General features: G+C 48.9%; 1 protein-coding gene across 1 annotated transcript in view; it reads left to right on the top strand.

The window, feature by feature from the left end:
• The first annotated feature begins 349 nt into the window (after positions 1-349).
• Positions 350-26,611, top strand: part of Dnai1 (dynein axonemal intermediate chain 1) — a 42,138-nt gene continuing 15,876 nt past the window's right edge. Inside the window, exons 1-12 of the mRNA XM_052175779.1 lie at positions 350-379; positions 1,462-1,494; positions 2,755-2,853; positions 3,037-3,117; positions 7,625-7,751; positions 7,977-8,095; positions 8,332-8,451; positions 9,382-9,441; positions 10,889-11,023; positions 15,269-15,353; positions 19,401-19,518; positions 19,817-19,860. Of these exons, the coding sequence (XP_052031739.1) occupies positions 350-379; positions 1,462-1,494; positions 2,755-2,853; positions 3,037-3,117; positions 7,625-7,751; positions 7,977-8,095; positions 8,332-8,451; positions 9,382-9,441; positions 10,889-11,023; positions 15,269-15,353; positions 19,401-19,518; positions 19,817-19,860 (1,051 nt within the window). The remainder of the gene's footprint in view (positions 380-1,461; positions 1,495-2,754; positions 2,854-3,036; positions 3,118-7,624; positions 7,752-7,976; positions 8,096-8,331; positions 8,452-9,381; positions 9,442-10,888; positions 11,024-15,268; positions 15,354-19,400; positions 19,519-19,816; positions 19,861-26,611) is intronic.

A 26,611-nucleotide genomic window follows, 5' to 3' on the forward strand; every position in this document is an offset into this window, starting at 1 on the left:
CCACACACATCCACAGGGCAGTGGTAACTAGACACATCCACAGGCCAGTGCTAACTACACACATCCACAGGGCAGTGGTGACTGGGTCTTGTTTCTACTTAAGGCTGGTGGCTTGGTTGGGGACTGGCCCTTCAGTGCTCTCTTGTGCTGCTTCCATCCCATTACCTTAGAGATCTGAGGCTCTTCAAAGGAAGGCTCACAGGGCCTAGCTTCAGAGATAGGTTCCTATCTCTGCGCACCTTGGCAACCCAGCTGGAATTGAATCCTGTTGCCTGCCCTCCCAGCCAGAATCCCAGCCCAGGTTGAGATGTGCTTTTTTTCCCCCTGCAACCCCGCTCTCCTCCTCACCATGCAGGCCTTTCCCAAGGACCCTGTCATGGTAAGAGCTGTGACAGCTGCTCTCTCTACTTCCTCTGTCCTACATGTTAGATCTTTTTTTTTGTCATTGTCCCACTGTCTAGGGTAGTGCACAGTGAATGAACAAATGCTCCATAAATGTTTATCAAGTTGAGTTGGGCATGTTGTATATATTAGACAGTTTCTGTCCTGTAATAAGTACTGGAGGCAGTATTTGAAGAAAAGGTATTGTTGTTGTTATTGTTGTTGTTGCTGCTGCTCTTGTTGTTGTTGTTGTTGGTGGTGGTGGTGCTGCTGCTGCTGCTGCTGGTGGTGGTGGTGGTGGTGGTGTTTTGTTTTGTTTTGTCTTGTTTCAAGACAGGGTTTCTCTGTGTAAATCTGGCTGTTCTGAAACTCACTCTGTAGACCAGGCTGGACTCTACTCAGAGATCTGCCTGCCTCTTCCGCCCCCAAGTGCTAGGATTAAAGGCGTGCCTTACCACTGGCTAGCTAGAAAAGAGGTTTATTTTAGCTCACAGTTCTGGAGAGACTTGGAACATTGCTCCCGCATCATATCTGTTGATGTGAGGACCACATGGCAGAGCTAGCACAGGAGGAAAGATAAACACCTTGAGTCAGAAGCAGAGGGGGAAGGAGGTGCCGGGAAGGCTTGCCCCTTTATAAGCATTCTCTCTGAGAACTACCAAGTTCCAGGTTACAACACTACTTTAATGCCTTCTGGAGGCATGTCCTCAGTATTCCAAGGACTTCCCACTAGGACCCATCTCTTAAAGACCCTGATGCTTTCCAGTACCCAACCTGGGGACCAGGCCTGCAACATGTGAACTCTGGGAAGACATTCAAACTATATGCTCTTGGGAATATGACATTTAATTGTTTTTAACTTAGTTATCTATGGGTATTTTGTCTGCACGCATGTCTGTGTGCCATGCATGAGTCTGGCGCCCTCATAGGTCAGAAGAGGCACTGGATTCTCTGGAAGTAGTTTCAGATGGCTGTAAGTCTCCATTGTGGGACCTTGGGTGGAGCTTCCTGGTGACGTCATTCATGCTATTCCTCATTGTCCCTCCTGTGACTCACCTTCTGCTTTTATTTTCCCTTTAGAGTGTCAGTGTGACCAGAGGAGCCAGGAAGCGAGTAAGTATTGAGCCCTCCGGTCGCCCCACAAGATGCTAATGGCATTTTTTTTTCTACAGAAAATATTATGTGTGCATTTTTTAGAAGATCTGAACAAGCTTGAACAGCCTTAAACTTACGCTTAAGCTACGACCCCAGGATGGCCTTTCATTTAACATGCGATGCTTTATCTGCCCAGATACTTTTATATACGTACAAAGTATATATTTATTTTTAAATGGAATAAACCAGTTTTATTTTATGACCTGTTTTTCACATAAATATTTAGAGTATCTTTCATTGCTAATACACTTTATTATATCATTTGGAATTATTGCATAATATTTAACTGTATGTCCCTTAAGGCCATACCATAATGTGTTCCCCCATGCCGCCCTTCAGCGGAAACACAAGGACATTTCCCTACTGTGACCAACCTTCTGGCAAGCAGTCCTGTACCCGTATCTCTCTGGGCATGTCTTTGGTTTCTTTCTTCTGGTAAATTTCTGCATATAAAAGTTGAGTCCAAGAATATAGACAGTTATTAGGCTTGGGAAGATATTCCCACATCACTCTTCAGAAAGGCTGTGCCCATTCTGGGAAGCCCACCTTCCTCACTGAAGGGTCTTGTTGTGTTCTAGTTTTATTGCAGAAGAAAAAAGTATTGCTTTGTTCTGAATGTCTTTGTTAACTAAGATGAACACATCAAATACCCTATGGCCATTTTGGCAAGGTGTTTGACTCTATCAAGCAATGCACAGCCTCAATCCTTGGCTTTTTTTTTTTTCCTTAAAGGAGCAAAGTACAAAACAGTATCTGTTTTACAAGTCATTAAAAATAGAAAAGGTAATCTTGATGGGGCAGACTGGGAGGCCAAATACAAATTTGGAAAGCAGTGGTTGGTGAACAGCTTGGCCTCTAGCTGTCTAAGCACTAAAGCCCTTGGCAGCTAATCATGGACTTCAGCTTTGTGGTGGGCAATAGGAAGAGCCAGTTCTTGCGATTCCTTGCTTCAGACAAAGGCCCACCACAGTATTTAAGGAGAGCCCCAATCCCAGGATAGAGGTATCTACCATCATCCAGCCGCTTAGGACCCTGGCATCAACAGGTCCTTTGGAGTCTTCCATGAGTGGTCTCTCTGTTGGACATTTTGTATTCTGCACACAGAAGATAGAACTTGGCTTCAGGGAGGACTTGTAACTAGAACAGGCTTGGTTCCTGCAGCATCAGGCGCTTGTCCACGCAGATCAGCATCCTGACCCTGTTGTGGTTTTTGTTCAGGATGAAGATTCAGGGACTGAAGTGGGCGAAGGAACTGACGAATGGGCCCAATCCAAAGCCACCGTGCGACCCCCTGACCAGCTGGAGCTGACAGATGCGGTGAGCGAGCGACCTCCTGCCCCTGCTCTTCTTGTCTCCTCCTGCTTGGGGGGTGGGGGTGGGCTCCGTAGTGCCAGTCAGAAGCCTACACAGAGCCTACAGGTGCCTGGGGCCCTGAGTCTCAGAAATGATAGGAGGGCGGGAGGGCTTTATGCATGATGCTGCCGTGTTTCTCTCCCTCAGGAGTTGAAGGAGGAGTTCACTCGGATCCTGACAGCCAACAACCCACATGCACCCCAGAATATTGTCAGGTACAGCTTCAAAGTAAGTCATCACCTCCTGGAAGGGGCCTTGATATCTGTTTGAAGCAACACTGACTGGGCATATTGTAAAAGCTCCTGGCTGTTTTACAAGTGATCACTTGTAAACCGAAGTCCTTGGCCAGAAATCTGGGGTTTTATGAGGAGGATTCCAGAGATGTTTGAGCCTTTTTGAACTTTTAGGACATTTTATTGATGTGTGTGTGAGGAGAGAGAGAGAGAGAGAGAGAGAGAGAGAGAGAGAGAGAGAGAGCAGACGGGAAGAAGAAACAGGGTTAGAGTAGAGTGTGTGGAAACCAGAGGTCAGAGGCCAGCTTTCTAGAGTTGCTTCTCTTTATCCCCTGGCGATCCAGGGGATCAAATTGAGGCTGTCAATCTTGAAGTGCCCCCTTCCCCGTCCTCTAAGCCATCTCCCAAGCCCTCTTGAAATTTCTTTGTGAATATCCCTAGATGGCTTGCTGATTGCAAACCTTCAATACCCTGACGAGGAGTTTTTCTCCTGTAGTCCTGGGGACGGAATCCATTAAACCTAGAGCTTCGCACACACCGATCAAGCACTCTACCACTGAGCTACATCCCCAACTCCTGGTGTTTCCCCAGTATATTTTTGTTTTCAAGAATATTGAATCATTTGGTTAGAAAAATACCTTTCCAATATAGAGAGCACATTTTCCACCAACACAAGCAATTAGATCTTTAGAAGATTAGCCTTTTCTCCAGCCAAACCCATGGGTAGAGTACAGAGTCCTTTCTAAAAGAGATGCTGGCCTCACATCCACATGGGATCTTCCCATCTGAGAGGAATTCCGGCAGGCTCTGGGCAAAGAGTCTCTTGATATGATAGGCAGCAGGCGGGTGGGTGGGGTGACTTCCAGGGCCATCCTTTAGTAAGCGTGATGTGAGCAAGTTCTTAGAAGACACACCTGCTGCAAGTCTGTCAGAGACAAGCTGCCTTACAGCACAGCAGGGTTAGCTCCTGGAAGGGCTGAAGAGAACTCCAGGGTACTTTGGAGCTAAAGTGGAACTCACGCTGTTTCCTGTTTTGCTTTGGGGCTTTTTGTTGTTGTTGTTGTTGTTGTTGTTGTTCCATTCCTACTGTGTGCCAGTGTCAGATCCTATGTGAGATATTTTTACATAGAATATCACAGACAACCCTCATGTTTCTTTGATATAGATTTGAAATCTTTGTTAGATTCTGATATTAAATTACATAAAATGAACGCCAAATGTCACACAACCTGTGTTAGAGGCAAGATTTGAACTAGTTTGTCTAATTCCTAAGCAAGGTCATATTGCTTCTTTAAGCAATTTTTGCCAGGTGTAGCAGCTCACATCTGTAATGGCAGCACTTGAGAGGGAGACAGAAGCAGGCAGATAACTGAGACCCTGAGGCCACTCTAAAGAACAACATTTTAGACACACACACACACACACACAGGAGTGGGAGAGTTTTGAAGATATAATAGAGACACATGGTACACATTTCAAAATATTCAAAAATGGTGGAAAGTAACCTTCCTCTGTCCCTTGTCCTTTTCCCAGGGAAAGGACACCCAAATTTTTATTTGTTTAATTATTGAGACAGGGTCTCCCCATACAACCTAAGCTGACCTTGAATCTATGGTCCTCGGAGTGTTCTGGGCTTAGCCATGCGCGGTGCCAATGCTTGCAATGTTTGACTTCTTTGTTTTAGAGATGGGTTTGTTGAGTTTGCATGCCCCAAATCCACCATTTAAAACTTATGATGATGGCTCTTAGCTATCCACAGATGACACAGCTCTCAACACAATCCATTTCCAGACTCTCTGCCTCATGGTTTCATCTCATGTAACCGGAGCTAATCTGACTTTACAGTGTGGCTGAGTATGGCCTTGAACTCCTGATCCTTCCGTCTTTGCTCCCGAGTGCTAGGATTATAGGTGTGGACCACAGTGCCAGGCTCAGAACACTTCATTTTCCCCACAGGAAGCTCCACTCCTCAAACTGTTACCTCTCAATTCTCCATCTCCTCCAGCCCCGGGAGCACTGTTACCTTATTTTTAATCTAGACTTGCCTATCAGGCCATGGCTGGTGATGGATCCTAACTTTGTAGTCTTGTGTGGCTGGTGTCTCTCATTCTCCATGACATTTTTAATTCCTCCATGTCACAGCGTATGTCGATACCTCATGTCTTCTTATTGCCAAACAATACTTCATGCTATGAATATGCAGCATTTCCTTTATCTGTCCATCAGTTGATGAACATTTGGGTTGTTTGTTCTCTGGGCAATTTTCAAAAATGCTGCCATGAACATCTGTGTGTTTCTTTGTGGAAAATCTCACGACCACACTGCTTTATATTCAGATCGTGTGGTCAGCCCTCCACAAAGATGCTGAAGCAAACCCTGACGTGCTTCTGGGAAGATGCTAATGAAGAGCTCTTCTAAAGCCTCCCTGGGCAGCTTAGAGATTGGAGGGAACTGCCTTCTACTCCCTGAAGTCACGTAGACCTGACATTAGGGTGAGGGGCTCTCTGGGACTTGGTGGGCTGACTGTGGCAAAGGCACTGCAGGCCAGGCGTCACCTCTCAGTCTCCACGGCCTCGTCTTGCTCTGCCTTCGGGTGAGCTGCCAGCTGCCCCCCCAGGAACCCCACCTTGCTTTACACTTCTAGTGTCTTTGGCCTGTCAAATTTTCCCACACAGCCCGTCTGGATCTTGTTGGTCCTGGAAGGTCCTGTTTTAGGTTCCAAAGCTGCTACTTTCCCTGATGTGCTAAAGATTCTGAATCCCACCCCAAATAGAAGGGGACGTTCCCAGGCAGCTGCTGAGGACAGGATGGAGGTGAAGTCTTAAAGAAAACTGCATGGAGCGCTCATCCTCATGGGGCCTCGGCATCGTACTTGTAGTGACTGTCTTATTGAGTGCTGGTACTGACGACGTGTTAGGCGTGGCGTTAACGGATTGCTTTCATTTTACTGCCAATACTTACACTATCTTGAAAACTGGACATCATTAGTTTATTTGATAGAAGAAACTAGGGCCTGGAGGGTTACGATAAGGTCATGACGATAATAAGGAGCAATCTAAGGAACTGAGCCCAGTTCTGCCACCAAACACCACGCTCTGACCCACCACACCCCCATCCATCTGAGTTACTGAGAGGAATGGCTTCATGGTGGCTTCTAAAGGCAGAGCTTTCCAGTCGACTGCGGACTGAGATAGTGACTTCCCGGCCCTCCCAGGCCATGAGGGGCTGCTGTATATAGAGCACCTGTGGGCGGCCTCCTCTGGAATGACTTTTACTTTTTAAACCGGAGGATGCCATACAGATATAATTCTCTTCCACATGATGCAAAATGGTTGAACAGAACTGTTTTAAAAGAATAAAGGAGGCCCCTGGTCTCCAACACCAATTTCGTGGTTGCTAGGAGGCTAATCAGCAGGGAGCCGTCCACAGGAACTCCAGACCATAGGCTCTGTGTCTGCCCGTCCTCAGCCTTACATCCGGGGCACCTAGAAAACAGTTGGCACATTGTAGCTGCTCAAAAATTATTGTTAAATGAACAAATCTTGTTTCCTAGGCTTGAAGCCCAACCCTGCTTCTCATCTGCTATGTGACCTGGGCAAGTGCCAAACCTAAACTTGTCTGGACCTCTGTGGTCCTCTCGGGTAGATGTCGGGGCATTAGAGAGTTGGTCATCTCTGATGCTCTCTGCCTCTGACATCCGCTAAAGTAGCATGGTGGCGAGGCCATGCCAGGTGTTGGGTGACTATGTCTGACATGCCCAAGCTCCGTGGTGAGACGGGTGAGGCAAGTGAGCTGGGATTCCTTGGCATGGATAGAAGAGACAAGGTGCCTGAACTAGCGGTCATCTGTGGATGTGGGCTGCTTCAGGCTGGAAGCAGAGGATATTTAAAAATAAGTCTTTGAGGCTGGGCATGATAGTTCACACCTTTAACCTCAGTGCTTGAGAGGCAGAGCCAGGCAGCTCTCTGGGGTTGAGGCCAGCCTGTCCCACATAGGACATTCCAGGGTGGGCTGTACAGTGAAACTCGATCTCAAAAGAAATTTGATTTTTTTTAAAAAGTCTTTGATGAGAGATTTAAGGAAACTTATTTTATTTGTCTTTTTTTTTAAAGCAAAAATGCAGTGAAAAAAATCATGTTAACCAAGGATCAAGAATTATAGGTCCTTTAATAAAGGTGAACTGGGGGCTTTAGAGCAGCAGTTCTCAACCTGTGGGTCTCGACCGCTTTAGGGTCAATCGATGCTTTCATATGATCACCTGAGACCATTGAAAAACACAGCTTTTACATTATGATTAATAACAGTAGCAAAGTTACAGTTATGAAGTAGCAACAAAAATAATTTCATGGTTGGGGCTCACCACAACATGAGGAACTGCATTAAAGGGTTGCAGCGTTAGGAAGGTTGATGACCACTGCTTTAGAGATTTAAGGGAGGCTACATTCTGACACCAGTCCTCCCTGGGATCACCGGTTTGTCTAATTTAGGCACTCTCTTTCCAGGAAGGCACATACAAACTTATTGGTTTTGTGAACCAAATGGCGATTCACTTCAGCCAGGTGGGGAACCTGATACCCAAAGACTCAGATGAAGGCCGGCGACAGCACTACCGCGATGAGCTGGTGGCGGGTAGGTCTGAGGGCCATCTAAGGCCCCATCCTCTCTGAGGAGGAGCTGCTCCCTCCAGAGCTTTGCAAGGTCTCTACTTCCATGATGTCCAACAGCCAGCTGTCCTGGACAGGCCTGGGAGCTAACCCAGGTCAGGGAGAGCCCAGGGGACAAACAGTCTGAAAGAGAGGAAGACAGTGACTGCGCAGGCTCGGACCCTGAACTCATCAACAATATCCTGTCAAGGTTCACAGGAGTCTGTCAAGGTGGTGACCTCAGACACAGAAAACCTCGAAGAAGAGGAAGAACCCAAAGAAGGAGAAGTAGAGGCTGGGAGCCAAACGGACGTACCTGCCGCGGCTGAGGTGCGCACGGTGCTGCTCTTTGTTGCGGCCATTTAGACAAACTGTGGGAGGCTTTAGAGGAGACCTGGGGAAGAATGAGGGAAGTAGAGGCGCATGCGTGTGTGCCAGTGCCTCTGGCTGCCTCCTCACCACACCCACTCCATTCTACCAGGTCAGGGCTTCCTTCCCTTCAGTCCTGACTGCACACTGTCTCCCTCCCATAGTTAAGCCCTGGCCCTCCTGATCTTTCTTTCCAGACAACTGAAAAGGTGATCGAGGAAGAACTGATGGCTCCCGTGCAGCCCAAGGAACGGAAACTCACGAACCAGTTTAACTTCAGTGAGCGAGCATCCCAGACCTTCAACAACCCCCTCCGGGTAGCCTCCACTTTTATTTTGAAATTCTGGTATTATACAGTGGCAAGGTGGACGAAGGCCTGAGATCCGTTCTTGCAGGCCTGAGCCTGGCAGGTGTGACAGAGCAGATTACAGTGTCTCTCTCCAAAGAGAACTGCCACACGTGTAACTATATGTGACCTGGAGTCCCTGTAAGTCATCCAGGCAGCCAGAGGGTGGCTAGAGCCCTTAGACTCCACTGAGAAGCTGAGAGTTGGGCTAGGCTTGGAAGAGGGAATAGGAATCAGGACTGAAGTGTGCCAGGGACATGGGGAGTGTTGGACAATACAACTGAAGTTGATGGTCTCTGTGGTAGATCAGCTTAGAAAGGCTAGAACCTTTCCTGACTATGAGGGATCCTGAGGACCAGACTGAGAGCCTGGACAGTTTTAGGTGAGGTGTGCTCGAGTGAGTCTTCTACGGTAGTGTATCTGTGATGGGGGGGCGGCACCTCATCACCCTGTGTGGTCCTCAGGCTTGTGCCGGATAGTTGGGGTGATGCATGATGGGGAGGAAGCAACTTACACTGCTGGATGCAGAAACCCCGTTGCTAGGAAGAGCCTTCTCTTTAAGAGATATCAGCCTGTGGGAGGCTGGCCTCTATGCCCTGTGTGTGGAGGCTGGTGACGGGCTGGTTTCTGGCAATCTGTCCATCCTCTACCTGAATCTTTTCTTTATTGAAAACTGATGTAATCGATCTTTGCTACCCTCGTTCTCCAGCTTAGGCTCCCGAAGGAGGCCAGAATGGACAAACAGTTGTGGGGTTTGACTAATTCAGGCTTTCACCAGGATCTCCTTTGCTTCCCCAGCGCTTACCAAATGCTCCGACAGATGCACTGTTGGGTTACGGGGTGGGGCTGGGGGGTGGGGCTGGGGGGCATCTGTGCGTTTCCTGCTGCCATTGTTCTCTAGGACCGAGAATGTCAGATGGAGCCTCCACCGAGGACGAACTTCTCAGCCACAGCCAATCAGGTAAGATCCTGGGGTCAGCCCAGAGCTGTCACCATCTGTACTATAGTGCATCCTGAAACATCTGCCAGCAGAGGTGACCAGCATGGCTGTGAAGCCATGGTAGAGGTCTGCCAGTCCACCTTGATTATCTGCCCATCTCCCTGCACATTGTCCCGAGTCTCTGAACACTGGGCACCTGGCATTATGGGTCCTCAACAGTGAGTTCTGAGCCAGCTTCATGCTCCCCGGGGCAGGACTGTTCATGGAGGCGTGGCTTCTGGAGATTCCCCCCCCCCCCCCCCCGAACTTGGGAGAATGCTTGTTCCCAGGGGCTCTAGGAAGCCTGTGGCATCCTGTGATTGTCTTTAAAGCACCACCATTCTGACTGCCTTCTCAGCAGCCTTTGGCATTCTTACAGACCCTCCTCCTTCCCCATTAAGCCCTCCTGGCTGACAGTGCTGACTTGGTCAGGATCTGGTGCTAGCAGGCCAAAGGTCAGGCTCTGCTTTTCCTTCTGTGAGATCCTGGGCACAGTAGCTTCCCTTATTTCTTAATACTTCAGCTTCTTCTTTTGTCGATAAAGGATGATAAGCCACCTCACAGAGGTATTGGAGGGCTCTGAATGAGATAACCAATGCTGAGGTGCATGGTAGAGAGGCATGCTGGCTGTGGGTGAATCTTCAAATGCAAGGTGTGCCTATCCGGCCTCCAGGTGGCAGTGACTGCCCAGTCTGGGAGCACACTGGGCTCTGCTGCATTTGCCCAGCCCCGATCCTTGCTGCCCCTTCTGCTACAGCCCCTGGGCTTTCGTTCCTTCAGGTCCAGTTGGCAAAATACCTATTTTATTTCCTTCTGGTGGGCAGTGAAGTGGCAGCCAGCATGAGCCAGTATATTTATCCTGTTTCCACGGAGGTAGACAGTTTCTACCTTTTTTGAGTGTGTGTGTGTGTGTGTGTGTGTGCATTTGGCATGCACTGGAGGCCAAAGGAGAGCTTGCAGGAGTTCATTTTCTTTCCACCATATGGGTCCCAGGGATTGAACTTGGGTCCTCAGGCTTGGTGGAAAAGGCCTTTATCTCCGAGCTATCTCACCAGCCTGAGGAAGAATTTTTAAAAACATTTCTTAATTCAGTTTTAAAGTCTCCAGTGAATTGTTAGTTTCTTGCGGTTACTCATTGTCTTTGCTGGGTGGGGGTTGAAACCTAGAATAATATTGATTTCCAGCTTAAGATTCAGACCCTGTGCTTCAGGGTGGAGATAAGTCTATCTCAGAGGACTTGAAAACTCCTTCCTTCCTGTTCTAGAGTGGGCGATTAGGAGGGAAGACAGACTCTAGTATGTAAATATAATCAGCCAACTAGAGGGTGCTGTGGAAACACTTGCCAGGCTAACATCCCCACCTCCTGAAGCTGACAAGCTGGCCACTGAGAGCTGTGCCCTGTGGTGACTCTGGCCTTGTTCTTGACTAGTGGGAAATCTATGATGCCTATGTAGATGAGCTCGAGAAACAGGAAAAGACCAAAGAGAAGGAGAAGACAAAGACTCCAGTGGCTAAGAAAACAGAGAAGATGGCTATGAGGAAACTGACATCTATGGAGTCCCAGGTCAGTGGGGTGTCTTCAGCTCTGTCACAGAATGTGTGAGTGGGGTCTTGGGCTGTAGGTAAATGGTAGCTTAGGGATTTAGAAGGTTTCGCAGACACTCAAAAGAGAAGGCTGATATTGAGGTGTGGGTCATTTCTTACCTTGGGAGAAGATGCGACAGCAGCTGGAATTGCACCTGGGAGTCCACACCTTCCCTCTAGTTGCCATTTTGAGGGTCAGAAGGGTTCGAGGATCACTAGCCTAGGACAGACTTTTTTTTTCTTTAAAGTACTTATTATCTGTATTGCAGGAAAGTTAAGGAGTCTGCGCACAGTAGGGGTGGAATCTAAAGATAAGGACTCCCCCCTTGTGTTTAGGGTGAAGATGATAAGCTCTTCTGTTTTAGGTTCTGTTTAATTATGTCTGGTTGTTAAAACGAGTGTGATGGTTAGTTTAAGTTATCAACTTGACAGGATCTAGAATCACCTAGGAAGAAGCTTCAGTGAAGGATTATGTAGACCTTATTGGCCTTTGGGCATGTCTGTGGGGGATTGTCTGGATTACATTAATTGATGATGGAAGACCCAGCCCACTGTGTGCTATTCCCTGGGCTTGAGTGCTAGGTTGCATAAGAGTGGAGAACATGTGCAGTCTCCCTCCCTGGCTGTGATGTGACCAGTTGCCTCAAGTTCCTGATGCCTTGAATTGCCTGCTGTGATGTACTATAACCTGGAATTTTGAGCTAAAATAAGCCATTATCCCCGTAAATTCTTTTGTCAAGGTATTTTTATCACAGCAACAGAAGTGAAACCAGGTCAGTGAGTCTTCAGGGCCATAAGCCAGTCCAAAACTGATCCCAGATACCATCAACATCAGGCTAATGGATGTAGTCACCTAGAGATGAACTGATCATACGAAACCAAGTGGAAGTTTTAGGAAGACCATGGTTGGAAACTTAGAACAGGTGGGCCAGCAGGAGTCTGGGGTCAGCATAGAGTAAAGTGATACAACCACAGGATGATGGCGTGGGGGAGATCGCCACAGAGGACGCTGGAAAACCTCGTGTGTTCCAGCATCAGAGAGAAATCTGGGTCAGGAGATGGAGCCGCAGAGTGGAGAACCCGTGGGTGTGACCTGCCTTGGAAGAGGGTCACAAGAAACTAGGGGATGGTTTCAGCACTTTGGAGAGCGCCCAGGCGCCTCGCAGGTTGTGGCTCTGTTCCTCTCCAACCTTACTAAAATCCAGCTCAGTTAAAGAAGATGTATCTTCTTTATCTTAGGTGTGCCAGCTTCCCTTTAGTTCTGTTCGATGGTCCTGATGTCATATCTGAGGGGAGGTCTGGGGGACTCTTGCTTTGGCTTAACAATCAGGGTTTCTTTGTGGGCTTGTTTTGTTTTGAATCACTAACCAAGTACTGAGTGATTGTGAATATGGTGAGAACCTCAGTCCCAGGGCGGATAGAGCCCCTGCCTTGAGGGCTATATGAGGATCCTTGGGTCCCTTGCACCATTCCTCAGATGAAAGGGACTTGAGAGGAGCTCTGGCCTGGGTTACGGTCAATGTGGAGATCTCTCAGGGTTTGGGCTCTTGGCTTGACTGGAACCCATAATGGCAGAAACCCCAACTAGAATCATTAAGACCCCAGAAACCAGGAGAACACTGTGTGGCTGAGACCGATCTGGGGCCTAAAGTTGAGGTACAGCATCTCCTATCACAGTATCTTCCAGCTTTGCTGACATGGAAAACAGGGATACCGGCAGGTTCTGACCCTCTTCCCAATGGAGGTCAGTTGTAGATGGGAATTCCCAGTCCTGAGCTGGGCGCTCTGTAGAACAGAAGGAGAGTTGCAGCACCCTTCACCTCTGCCCAGAGAACCTGAGCAGAGAGGCACTGTTTCCTCAAAGACCTGCCTATTTAGGTTGATAAAAGTCTCAGGTGAGGGCAGGGAGAAAAGAAAGTAAGTGCATGGTACCCTCCAAGAATGGACCTGGCTCTCAGGCTCTTTGCTGACTTGGCTGAATACACAAAAATAAGTGCAAGCTCTGCCGTCTAAAGATTTAGCACCAGGAAATGGGACCAGAAGCTGCAGTTCTGTCAGAACCTGTAGCCCAGCTTCTAGAATAATGGAGGCAAGAGCCCACTGTACTCTCTCCTCTGAGTACATCAAGGGTCCGTGCGGACAGGACAAGGACACTGTCATCAGACTGAGCGTGGTTTTGATAATATGAGCTGAAGCTTACTGAAGGAAGCCTCCACTCCTCCAGTGGTAACGCCATCTTAATGACATCATACTTTGCAAGGGTGTTGAACAAGCCCATAATAATGCATGCCCACAGCACCAGAGTTACTGCTGACAGTAATATGCCACACCAGAGCTGGTGGGACTTGGAAGAGAAGGAAATGTTGATGTGGTGGAAATGAGGTACATCAGAGGGGTTCTCTTCAGGTATGTAGTTCCCTGTGGCCAGAGGAAAGAGGTCAGACTGTAGGTACCCGCCAGGGAAGTGGAGCCAGCTAACTGGCTATCTGTCCACAGCAAGCATTGTCTCGCATAGGGCTTGCCTGGGACCTATAAAAGGCGGGGCGTGTGCTTTGGGAGGAGAAGTGGGGGAAGCATCTGAAAGCAGGTGGGTCTGAGCACTGCGTTACAACTCCGATGTCTGCCCTCCTTGCCTAGATTTTTGGGATAAATGGAGTCAGTCTGGAGTGTGGGCCCTCAAAGAGCCGTTTCCCAGATGCCAATGTGTGAGCCTCCACCACTCAACGGCGTTGCCACCAGGAACAGCATGTGTTGTTGAATCAGCACGTGCATTGTCCACGCCCCGGAGTGGTCTCTCAGGGAGATGCAGTCCCTCCATCCTCATTCTGTCACAAGGACGATGGCTCAGAGAATCAAAGTATCTCCTTCCTACTCGGCGTACTAGGAAAGAAATATGTACACGTCTTTGTGATCTAGAGCCTAGTCTCTAAGTTTTTTAAATTAGATTTTATTTATTTAATTTGTGGGAGGAATGTCTCGCCTGAGCCACAGCATATGTAGAAGTCAGAAGATGATCTGTGGGATTTGTTTCTCTCCTTCCACCATGTGAGCCCAAGGGATGAACTCTCAGGTTTCTGGGCTCTACCCCCTGAGCAACCTTGCCAGCCCTAGAACCTAGTCTACTTATCAATCACAGCCCGACACGGCCTCTCCCAGGAGTGCTGGTCTTCAGGAGCTGTGTGTGCGACCCCTGGTCACCCCCTGGGTGCCCACTCAGCTTGTTCTCTTCAGCCACTCACCCCGAACTCACCCCGACTTTGCTTTTTAAAGGTTCATTTTGACTATCTTTAATTATGTGTATGTGGCATGGGGGAAGAGGGGTTATGTGCACATGAGCGTGTTGCCCTTGGAGTCCTGAGGTCACAGATCTCTCCGGGGCTGGAGTTACAGGTTGTTGGCAGCCATCCAGAAAGTGTGCTGGGAATGGAACTCCAGTCCTCTGCAGAAGCAGTCAGTGCTCTTAACTGCGGAACCATCTCTCCAGCCTCTCCCTCTCCCTCTCCCTCTCCCTTTCTCTCTTCCTGCTTTTCTTGCCAGCCCCAAAGTTCTTGCTTCTCTGAGAACCTGCCAAGTGCTTTACTTTTTATGGAGAATGTGTCTTTACTCAGGGTCACTTTCCAGGGTAGAACTGGCTGCGTTGTCTGTGCTCTAAGAAGGGGCCTGGGTTAGCAGGCTCAGTGCTGTTTCAGTTCCATGTATAGCTCCTCTCTCCCCATCTGGCGTCTGAGAGCGCCTGAGCCCGAGAATAGAGGACTTCGGGCTGGAAGATCCCTGAGGCCTTATGTGGGAATCCGTCCTTCCCTAATTTGAGAAAGCCTCTGTACTCTCCCTCCCATCCCCACCCAAAAGCCTCTCCAGGTCCTTGACTGTTCTGCCCCGCCCCCTCCCCATTCCTGGACTCTGTTCAGTGACCTTTCTTGAGCTCAGAGAGATGCTTTCCCCCAAACTCCAGATGGAAGAGTATGAGGCAACTTTATCCAGGGACCAGATATGTCAGCTTTGACCCTTGTGCGCCTTTGAGGAAAGGCTCCTACTATGTGGTGTGTTTGGTCCCCGGTAAATGTATCTGTGAGCCATTCCTGAGCCACGTGGGATAGGTAACCACAGGGTTATACTACTGAACCAGTTGCATGCACATCTGGTTGCATGCACATCTGGTTGCATGCACATTCTGTCTCAGGGCCAGATCTTGCCAGGTACTAACGAGGACTTCCGTATTCCATAGAGTGATGATATCACCAAAGTGACCCAAGCTGCTAAAATAGTGGAGCGAATGGTCAACCAAAATACATACGATGATGTCGCTCAAGGTAAGACTTAAGGGGAGAGTCATTTTCATTATTTTTAGGGGGTGTATGCACCTTTTTGTCTGAATCTTCTGTGCATATGTGCCACGCCCACTCAGGCCAGAAGAGGGCGCAGATCTCCTGGAACTCATGTTAGAGAACCTGGGAGCTGCCTCATGGGTACTGGGAACCAACCCACATCCTTTGCAAATGCTCTTAACCGCAGAGCCAACTTGCCAGTCTGGGGACTAGTAGTTAAAATTCTTCACCACAGACTAGTGCTTGAGTGTTCCAGTACAGTAAGTCCTATAATAAAGGGGAAATAAAAACAAACCCAAAGCAGCCACCTTCCTTCCTGCTCTGACTGTCACTGAGGACCTTTGCGAGTCCACAGTGAATGGCCGTGTGTAAACAGCAGGTGCAGTGATCCGAGCTGACGTGCGGCCAGAATGAGCCGCAGAACAGTAATCTAATGCCACCGTCCCAGCAGTCCTGGGGAGCAGCAGAGCAGAAACGATTACTCTGACTTCGCATATGAGCAGCAGAGGCCAAAGCTGCCTGACCATTGAGTAGCAAAGAGAAGCCAGATTTAGGTCTTGAGCTGCTGCCCTCGTCTCCACCCAGTTGGCTTGGAGATGCTGACACTAGAATTCACAGGAGTGGAACTGCACTGGGGCCCCCAGAAGAAGAGAAAAAGAGCAAGGCAGTGCTGGCGCATGCCTTCAGTCCCAGCACTTGGGATAGGCAGACCTATCTCTGAGTTTGAGGCTAGCCTGGTTTACAAAGCTAGTTCCAGGACAGCAAGGGTGACACAAAGAATCCTGTCTCAAAAAAAAAAAAAAAAAAAAAAAAAAAAAAAGGAGGAGGAGGAAGAAGAGGAGAAGGAGAAGGAGGAGGAGGAAGAGGAAGAGGAGGAGGAGAAGAAGGAGGAGGAGGAGGAGGAGAAGAAGAAGAAGGAGGAGAAGGAGAAGGAGAAGGAGAAGGAGAAGGAGAAGGAGAAGGAGAAGGAGAAGGAGAAGAAGACGGGATGTGTGGGGAAGGTCTTGGAGGACTAAGGGGGTACTGGACTAAGTGGCAGGGGATGAGTGGGGTCTGTGGGAGGGTCCAGAGGGAGGGTCTTCTCAGCAGACGTGACAGGAGCAGTGACTTAGTGGCAAAAATGAGTAGGAACTGACTCTTCAGAGAAAGGAGCAGAGACTCATGGATGCAAACAGGAGCTGTTGGGAAATGGTGGGAATTCAGGCTGCCGAGGCAGCTGGGCCTTCTCCACAGGCAGCTGAGAGGACCTGCCGCGAGCTAGGTGCTAGGCAGAGTGATGCCCACTGAGGAGTCGAGCAGGGCGAGGATGTGCCCGGGCAGAGTTGAGGGAAGAGGCAAAGGTATGGGGTGGAACAGGCTTCTCTGTGCCTGGTCACACTGTAGCACAAGGGACAGAACAAAGGGAGAGTTGTAATAGCGGAAAACCAGGCACCAGAGCTCAGTGGTTAGGGCCTGGGGGCCAGGCTGTGTGCTGTACATTTGGACATAGTATTTTCTGTTTTCCAATCAGCTGACATGAATAACACTATCATCCCCCATTTTACAGATAAGAAACCCAACCTAATATGTTGCTATTTGGACAAAAATCACAGCCAATGGGAGGTATGAAGGGTGGAGCTAGAACCGCAACTCAGGCCTCTCGGTAGATCTGTGGATAAGCACCCCGCCACTAGCCTAGGAGATGCTCATCTGGAGGAGGCATCTCAAAGGAACACACTCAGTAGATCTGTCCTAGCGACTAGTTAGCAAGGGGCTGAAGATAGAAACAGATTCAGCAGCACTTTGCTGCTGGGGGCCTGGGAAGCAGAGCCCTTCCCATGGCTCCAGCAGCCTTTTCCCGAGTGGCTTGCATTTCCCGAAGAGGTTGTGCATTATGTGGAGCAGCTGCCGCCCAGGAGCTGGCAGCAGCGTGCTGCTGGCCGGGCTCCTCTGCTGACAGCCTCGGGCCCTCCTGGTGACTCGATGCTCATTGCTTACTCGTGGGACACAAAAACTAAGGCTGCCAAGATCAGCAGCCTAAACAAGCCCCTCGTTATCGTTCAAGCTGGAGAATGACCTTGAGTGCTTCTCAAAGCTGTCAGAGTGCACAGCAGCTGTGAAAGGATCTGTCACTCACACGGCTCCCCTCCCTGAGACCCAGCCTCGGCAAGTGGCCCACCACAGGGCTGCAAACCTGATTAATATCCATGGAGAAATTGGCCTTGTGAACCGCTTTCATTTATACGAACACAGTCACATAAAAATGCATTGAACTTTGATTCTTTTAATTGCACCATGTTTTCCCTTTGGGAAAGTGTAATCATGAAAAAAGAAATAAAAATAAAGAAGTGTTACCAATTAATCCCCACACTGAAATGAAGGATTTTCAAAGTTCCCTTGAATTTAGGAATTTTGGTGTGATCAAGGCTCACACCTTTCTGACCACTCAAAAAAATTTTTTTTTTTTTGTTCCAAGACAGTTTTGAGATTTGATTGTACTTCAAGATATGGGGCACTGTAGGAGGGACCAGGCAATGACTGGGCGGGTCCCAGACTGTGTAGAATTAGAGAGTCTCTTTTAATTGGTCATCTTGCCTGAAAAAAAGACCACCATTTCCTGAATGTTGCTTTGTTTCCTTGAATTCTTTGAAAGAACTTTGTCTCTGCTCTGTGGCTGTTCCTGCCCCATGCACTGGAGACAGAGTGATGGATATGGCCTATGTCCTGCTCTCCAGGACCTGTGTGGCATGGAAGTTGGGCAAAAAGACTGACATGTCTCAGTAGAGGAGAGGGAGGGCTGGAAGACACAAAGAAATTAAGTCTATTCAAAAAAACATATTCAGGTGGCTGAGACAGGAGGAATCCCAGGAGCTCTGGGCTAGCCTGAGCTATGTAGTAAAAAACAAAAAGTACTATTGAATACCTGTAGCACTAGGTACTTAGAAGGCTGAAGCTGGAGGGTCACTTGAGCCCAGACGTTTTAGTCCAGTTTGGGTAATATAGTAATATAGTGATATTAGTGGTATTAGGTTACAGGCACTCTAGCTGCAATGCACAAATTCTCACAAATTCTCTCTCTCTCTCTCTCTCTCTCTCTCTCTTTCTCTCTCTCTCTCTCTCTTTCTCTCTCTCTCTCTCTCCTTCTCCCTCCTTTCCCCTTCTCCTCCCTCCTCTCTTCCCTTTCTCCCTTTCTCTCTCTCCTCATGCACCCCAAATTAGATTATACTTCTCAGCAACTCTCTCTTGACAGAGTTGATAAGCAACACTTGAAAATGAGACTTCATGCATGCCTTTAATCCCAGCACTCGGGAGGCAGAGGCAGACAGATTTCTGAGTTTGAGGACAGCCAGGACAGCCAGGGCTACACAGAGAAACCCTGTCTCAAAACAACAACAACAACAACAACAACAACAACAACAAAACAAACAAACAAACAAAAAACACAGGAGGAAAATATAAAACAAGGTAGAAAGAGATCAGCCAAGGATTCCCCAGCCTCCCAGTTTAGGTAAATGGAAAGGCGATGCTCTGTCTAACCTAGCAGAAATGGGAGGCAGAGAGAGACAGCTTTTAGAATAAAGCTGAGTTTGGGAACCCGTGGAGGGGAGTCCAGATGGCTTCATTACAGTGAGGCTTGACAGTGAGTATAAAGTTGGGCTGTATTTTAGGGATCTGGGATGTAGAATGAATAGAACTATTAATCAGCCTCTGGCAGCTGAACCCTTGAAATCTGGTTGCTCTGATCAGAGCTTCTGAAACACGGAGAAAGCTCACAAGGATGAGGGAGGCAGTCTGGGATTCCGTGCACGGATGCTTTACTGTAGGCCGCACCCCACCAACTAATATACAGAGAGAATGTATGTGTCTGGCATTTTTTTTCTAAACACTTTGCATATATTAAACTCAACCTGTATTCTCACAGTAGTCCTTTGAGATAGGTACTACTATTATTTCCAGCCCCAAACACAAAGAGGTTCATTGTATTTCCCAAAGAGCTATCGATTTGCTACAAAGTGGCAGTCCCTGGCTGACTGTGTCTATTTGCGTTTTAAGATTTTAAGTACTATGAGGATGCTGCTGATGAATACAGGGACCAGGAGGGTACGCTGCTGCCTCTCTGGAAGTTTCAAAATGACAAAGCCAAGCGCCTGGCCGTCACTGCCCTCTGCTGGTGAGTACAGATATTGCAGCAAAACTAGCACCCCAGCGCCCACCTCATGCCAAATCTTAAGCCATAAGACTCTTCTATTCCACTTTATATCTTGAGTGTGACATGGGACACAGTAGGGGGAAAATAGGACCTGAATCCTTATCGGGTTTCAGGATCATCTAATGTCCACCATGGTAGGGGTCTAAGCTAGACAGTGGATGTCTGGAGAGTAGTCAGTCCCCAGGACCATGGGAAAGTTCATGACCATGGGAAGGCCGTGCCTGTTTCCAATGTCAATGAATTCACATTTCTTTTGCAGGAATCCAAAGTACAAGGATCTTTTTGCAGTGGGACATGGCTCCTGTAAGTGATCTATCTGCCTATTAATTTGTTTGTTCAGACACTAGGTTCCTGGTCCGTTCAGAGCCTTTTGCCAGGTGTGAGAAATCCGAAGATGAGCAGGATGTAGTCTCTGGCCCTCTGAGAGCGCTCACAGTCCAGTGCTGTGGTTCTCAACCTTCCTAATGCTACGATCCCTTATTATAGTCCTCATGTGCGGTGACCCACCCAACCACAAAAATAGTTCTGTTGCTGTTATAACTGTAATTTTGCTACTGTTATAAATTGTAATATAAATGTCATATTTACCAGTGGTCTTAAGTGACCCCTGTAAGAGGGTCGTTGGACACTCAGAGCGGGTCACAACCTATAGGTTGAGAACCACTGGTTTAATGGGAAGCCCTACTTTCATGTGGGGAATTAATGCTGGTTAAAAGAATACAACTGAATCTGCTACTAAACCTCAAAGAATGAAGGGGAAAGCTTTGCAGCAGAGAGGCCATCAAAGGCCAAGTCTGCAGGCAGGAACGAGATGGCCGGGTTATCCCTCAGGAGACACGGTAAAGCCATCTCAAGAAGGAAACGACTGAAGGAATTCTGGAAGGGCAGAAAGGGATTGCAGGCCTGAGGCTAGAGGCTGGGAGACCTGGTGCAGTTATGCTAAGGGGAGATGGAGAGACCTTAGCCACTCTGGAGGGTGGGATGGAGGCCCTCTCTCTGCTTCCTCACCTGGCCTGCCTTCCTGACCAGGCCCTGACCAGGCCCGAGGCAGAGTAGGAGTGAGGAAAGGCGAGTGTTTGAAGTTTATTCTTCTGTTCTGAGCCACGGGAGACCACTGTTATCTGTGTTCTTGGCCGGCTGGGAAATGCTCGAGGAGGGAGGCAGCCCATACGGGTAACTGCCCATGCAGTGCTGTTCCTTCCTATTATCTGGGACAAACAGAAGCACCCACCACCACGCTGGATAGTCCCCGTTCCCAATGGGAAGGGCCCTGCTCAGCGAGCCAGGCACGGCTCCCTAATGTTAACAGATTGTTCTCTGGCTGGGAGGATTCACTGCTGTGAACAGAAAAACCCTTCCGCTCTTCAAGCTGCTGCTGGCTGGCAGGCACACAAGCTCCTGGTCACTGCCTCTTAGAGGGCCCATCAGTTCTTTGACCAGGGTAGGGATTGAGGGGGAGGGGGTCCGGAGGAGTTGGTGTTTGTCATTCCTCTCAGGGAGGAAACCTTGGAGCTGCTCCCAGTTCTGTGGTCTGAGCTGCCTTTGAGGATGCCCTAAATGCCTGCTTTGTGTCCCCACTCCTGAAGGTGGGCTGCCGCCAAGTGGGAAGCGCCCTCCCCTCTGGCAGGGGACTAGAACACCCCCTCCCCCACCCCATCCCACCCCACCCTGCTGCAGCTACTGGGCCTGGAACAGAGCCTGAGGGTTGGGTAGGCCCTCCCAGGAGTGGGTGTGGAGTGTGGGAGCCTCTGCAGAAGGCGGGAGGAGAAACTCCACACTTTACAGCCACCTTCTAGGCAGAGTCATGTGGACGGATGCCATCCATGTGAGGTATCCTTAGTCAGAAAAAGGTAATACCTTCCATGACGGAATGGCCGGAAGTTGGCAGGCTCACTGACCTCCTCTAGACAACCACTCACCCAGGAAATGTAGCTTTGTCTCTTCTTGGTCTTTGGGGACACAACCCCAGTGGTACCCCACAGTTAGGTAGAGACCTCACTCTGGAGGATCAGTTCTCGGTGCCCTTGTTAGTGACATGACAAGACTGACAACCCACCAGGCCTCCCCCTCAAAGCCCCCAGAGGCCTGCGTGAGAGAAGAGCCCTGTGTGCGGTGGGAGCATTTGGTCCTGGTGGCACAGTCTGGGCCTCTTAAGCATTCTTTCTCTTGAAATTCCTAGATTTTTATTCTGGGACTCAGCCACAGAAAAATTAGATAGTGTCTTAGTGTTACTATTGCTGTCAGAACCAGAGCCAAAACAATTTGGGGAGGAAAGGGTTTATTTGACTTTTGTCTTCATATCACTATTCATCATCAAAGGAAGTCAGGACCGGAACTCAAGCAGGGCAGGAACCTGGAGGAAGGATGCAGAGGCCATGGAGGGCGCTGCTGACTGGCTTGCTCCTCATGGCCTGCTCAGCCTGCTTTCTTATAAAGCCCAGGACCACCTGCCCAGGGACAACACCACTTACAATGGGCTGGGCCCTCCTGCATTAATCACTAACTAAGGAAATGCCCTACAGATCTGCCTACAGCCTGATCTGACGGAGACATTTTCTTAATTGAGGTTCTCTCCTCCCAGGTGACTTTAGCTTGTGTCACATTGACATAAAACTATCCAGCACAGGAAGGACAGAGATATATATTTGGGATATGTCACATCCTTCAGACACAGTTTCCTGGGTTTCTATGCAGAGCAAGAAGAGAAAAGGAAGCCAGGAAATGGGGCACGCCTTTAATCCCAGCACTCGGGTGGCAGAGGCAGGAGGATCTCTGAGTTTGAGGCCAGCCTGGTTTGCAGAGAAAGTTCCAGGACAGCCAGGGCTACACAGAGAAACTCAGTTTCAATTCTTCCTTCCCCTCCCCCCAAAAAAGAGAAAAGGAAGGATAACCAGCAAATCTACACTTGCCTTCCCACTACAGCTTCCGGTCGGAGCTGCTTAAAGCACTGAGACATGGGTGCCCCATAGGCCGGGCTCCATATCCCCAGCTCAGGAGCAAAGGCTGAGCAGGTGAAGGAAGGTGGAGGGATATTGGGAGACAAACGGATTCAGGCCAGGAAGAGATGGTCTTGGAACAGCTGGGATGCGACCATGGCAGCCGGTGAAGGGGTCTGTTCCAGATCACTAGCCAGCGCAGAGCAGGGAAATGGAGAGTCCTCACGGTCTGTCAGGCAGGGGTGGCAGAGAAGGCTCTAGAAAGCCTGTGTGCTTCCGAGGCTATCCCACGGGAGATGGGACAGGAGGAGGTTTCCTAGCAGGCCCCATATTGGAAGGGCAAAGGAGCCAGCTGTCCTTCAGCCCAGCTTTTCTTGGGGGGTGGGCAGCACTCACACGAGGCCAACAGCCGCCCTGATGTGAGCACTAAGCTCGCTCCTGCTCTGTCCCTTGAACTTGCCCAGGCCAGAGATGCACTCGTAAGAGTTTAAATCTTTCCCGTCCATTTGCTTGTTGGCTTCACTAATTAAGCAGTGTTAATTTCATTTACTGAAAATGGAAATTCACCCCACCTCATTTCTCCCTGTTCATCCTCCACACACAAAATCCATCACTCCTTAGCTGCGGGCTGCGTAAAATTTACAGGACTAATTATGTTGTCAAGTCTCTTTGTAAATACAGTCCATAAAGGCCACTCTGCTTGCCGGGTGGCATGCAAGGGCATTCCGTTGTTAGTTTAATTACTGGTTAGTTATTTAGGTTCTTAAATGTTTGCCTCATTTTCCCTAAATCAAATTAAATGTCCCACTGGATGTGTTCTGTCCCCAAGGCCTTGCACTCATGTCCTACACTATTTGAATACAGCTCCCAACCAGGCAAGGGTGCGGCAGAAAACCATGCTGAGAGCCCAAGCCGGCCTGGCTCTGATATCTCTCCAGCCATGCCTGAGGTTTGGAACCTCTGGGATCAAGACCCTTTCCCAAGCCAGCCTCGAGCTGGTCCCCTGCCTGTGGAAATCCCAACACCAGGGGGCATTTCTGTTCCTGGGGTCCATGTTGGCAGAGCCAGGGGTAGGAAAGGGAGAGAGGGCTTCTGTGTTGTGTCAGCATGGCCATTCCCCTGCATCTGTATCACCCCAGGAGAAAAGGCTCCATCGTTCTGAGTCCTAAAATTAGAGTTTGGGCCCCCTTCCCTGAATGTCTCTGACGTTTGCTTCCTGTTGCTGGAGCAGCAAGCGACCACAAACACAATGGTTTAAGTAACACATTTCTTCTGAGTTCTGGAGGCCAGAATCTCAAGATGGATTACACGGAGTTAAAATCGGGTGTCAGCAGGGCTGTGTTCCCTCTGGAGGCCCCCCAGGGAGCACCTGTTTCTTTTTCTGTTTCCAGTTCCTAGTGGCCGTGGCCGCCCGCATTCCACGGCCTGTAGCCAGCCAGCCAGCCACCGCATCATGCTGACATCGGCTTCTGCCGTCACATCTGAGTCTCTGACTCGCTTGCCTCCTTCTTTCCCTTATAAGAACTCTTTCGATTACATCAAATCCACCCGGGTAATCCAAGATAATCTCCCCATCTCAAGGTCTTTAACTTAATCACATCTGCAAAGTCCCTTTTGCCATGCAAAGTGACATATTTATAGGCTCCAGGGATTAGGATGTGGACATTTGTGGGGGGGCATTATTCTGCCTACTCCACGCCCCCTCCAAGTGCCTCTTGCATGACTTAATAAGGGAGTCATCAGACAGCTGCTGCCTTGGACCCAGTCCTAGGCTGGCCTCAGTTAGGATGCCACAGTACAGAGAAGCCTGCCAGCCAAGGCTGGCATGGTATCTTTGTCTCTTCAGTTGGCATCTACCTCCCACTGACTGCTGACCTGGCTTTCGCCTTGTGCCCCAACATGCCCTCCACCTGCCTCGCTCTCCTTGAGTCCTGAGCAGTCCCAGTGTAGCCAGAATGCTCTGCAGTGCCCGCCCCTCAGAAGCAAGAACTGAACCAGACAGGGCTGGCAGTTGTGGGCCTGAGGCCCCCAGCGGTAAATGCCAGTTAAGAAGACATCGATCTGTCTTGCTCATTGGATGGTATTCTGCCTGGGCTCCCGTAGCAGAAGCTGAGGACAGTCAGAGCTTTGATCTATGGTAGAAGTACGGCATACATGAAGCCATGCTTAGTGGTCTAGACATATGACCCCAGCTTAAGAGGCTGAAGCAGGACTGCAGGTGCATGGCCTACCTGGGCTACAGAATAAGTTCAAGGCCACCAGGGCAATTTAGTGAGATTCCTGCTTCAAAAGAAAAAATAGGAAGGCCAGGCTCAATGCTATAGTCCTGACCTGGATTCGGTCCTCAGTAAGAGTCTCTCTCTCTCTCTCTCTCTCTCTCTCTCTCTCTCTCTCTCTCCCCATTTGTCTCTTTCCCTCTCTCTCTCTCTCCCTCCCATTCCCTGAGATGGTGGTTGAGCTACCACATAAGGTTCTGTCAAGAGGAACTGATTATCTCCCCCGAACCTTGTGGATCACTGAGGGGAGAGTCAGGAAGGCCGCAGTGATTATGAAGGAGAGTAGACTTTGAAGGAAACAAACTCAGTCACCAGAAAGAACGAGCTGAGGTGTGCTCCACATTTGACCTCATTTGACCTTAATCTTTTCCCGTTCTTTATACTGACAGTGGGGAACAACACTTCCTCAGAAGATGGAGCACTTGTAGCTGAATGGTCTGGAAGGATTCCCAGAGATTATCACGACTTGTAGACTTTCTCACTCCCCTCCCTGTTTCTTTCCATTGTACTCAGTCACCTGTACTTTCCGAAGTCCTTCAGTCAGGAGGACTCTAGAATTTCTTCATTGGCCCCAAACTAGAGTCTTGTTATACAGAGGTAAAGCTAAGGGGCTCCCACCTGGGTCATCAGAACTATGACCTCCTGTGACATTAGGAACAAAGTATCCCAGGGACTAAGATCCAATTGGTAATGGAGGCGGTTTATGATTCTGAAGTCATACTGGGACTACTGGTGACCTGGTTAGTGGTGTACTGGGAATGCTGGGTGGGAACAGTGACATCATCAGGCTTCTGGCGTCCTGGTTGGTGATGTCATGCTAGGATCTTTGGATAGTTAGGCAATATGACACTAACAGATGATGTCACACAAGGACCATTGGTACTTTGAATGATAATACTGTCATTTAAGAGTTTCTAGAGGATAAGATGATGATGTCATGTGGGGTTGTTGGGATTGAGGCTGTGATGTCACACTGGGTGTCCCTTTAAAGTGGGATCATGAGATCTCAGTGGGCCCCCAAGGTCAGGAATGAGGCATTCACAGACAAGGGTAAAGAGGAAACCCCAATCACATGACATTTTTCTTTGCTCTCCTGGTGTATTTTGACAAAGGGGGCCTTGAACTAAAGTCACAAAACATATACTCTAACCAGGACTAGGAGCTATGCCCCATATTACAGAGGACTCCTTTCCTTGCAAGTAACAGGGCCCACTAAAGCCAGTGGATGAAGTGTGACTGAAGCCCAGCATGCACGCGACTGTCATAGTGTGTGCTTTGGTGAGTCTTACTCATGGCATCTGCTTCTCTCTGCACGGCCCTTCTCTTTACCATGCTTGACTGCCCTGTGCCTTCCGCACTGTCTAGTCTAGAGCCTGGAAGCTTGGCTTGGCTTTGCCAGTAACCACCATACTGCCAGGGGTGTCTCTGTCCCACTTCCATGTGAAGACCAAATTACCAGGGCTGGAGAGATGGCTCAGCAGGTAAAGGTGCTCGATGCCAAGCCGGAGAAGCTAAGCTTGATCCCTGGAGCCCAGAGTAGGAGAGAAATGATGTCTACAAATTGTCCTCCAACTACCATATGCACACCATGCGTGTGAGTATACACACAGACACACACATACATGCACACACACATACATGCACACACATACATGCACACACATATACATGGACACACACACATACATGCACACACATACATGCACACACACACACACACACAAATAAACGAAGGAAAATAACTTAAGAGACCAAATTAGCAAAGAAAGAAAATTTCAACTATTGGAAGGACACTGTGTGACGTGTATTATGCTTGCAAGTAGACTGTTTCTCCATCTATAA

The sequence above is a fragment of the Apodemus sylvaticus genome, chromosome 3 (genome assembly GCF_947179515.1).
Source record: "Apodemus sylvaticus chromosome 3, mApoSyl1.1, whole genome shotgun sequence".
NCBI lineage: Eukaryota > Metazoa > Chordata > Mammalia > Rodentia > Muridae > Apodemus > Apodemus sylvaticus.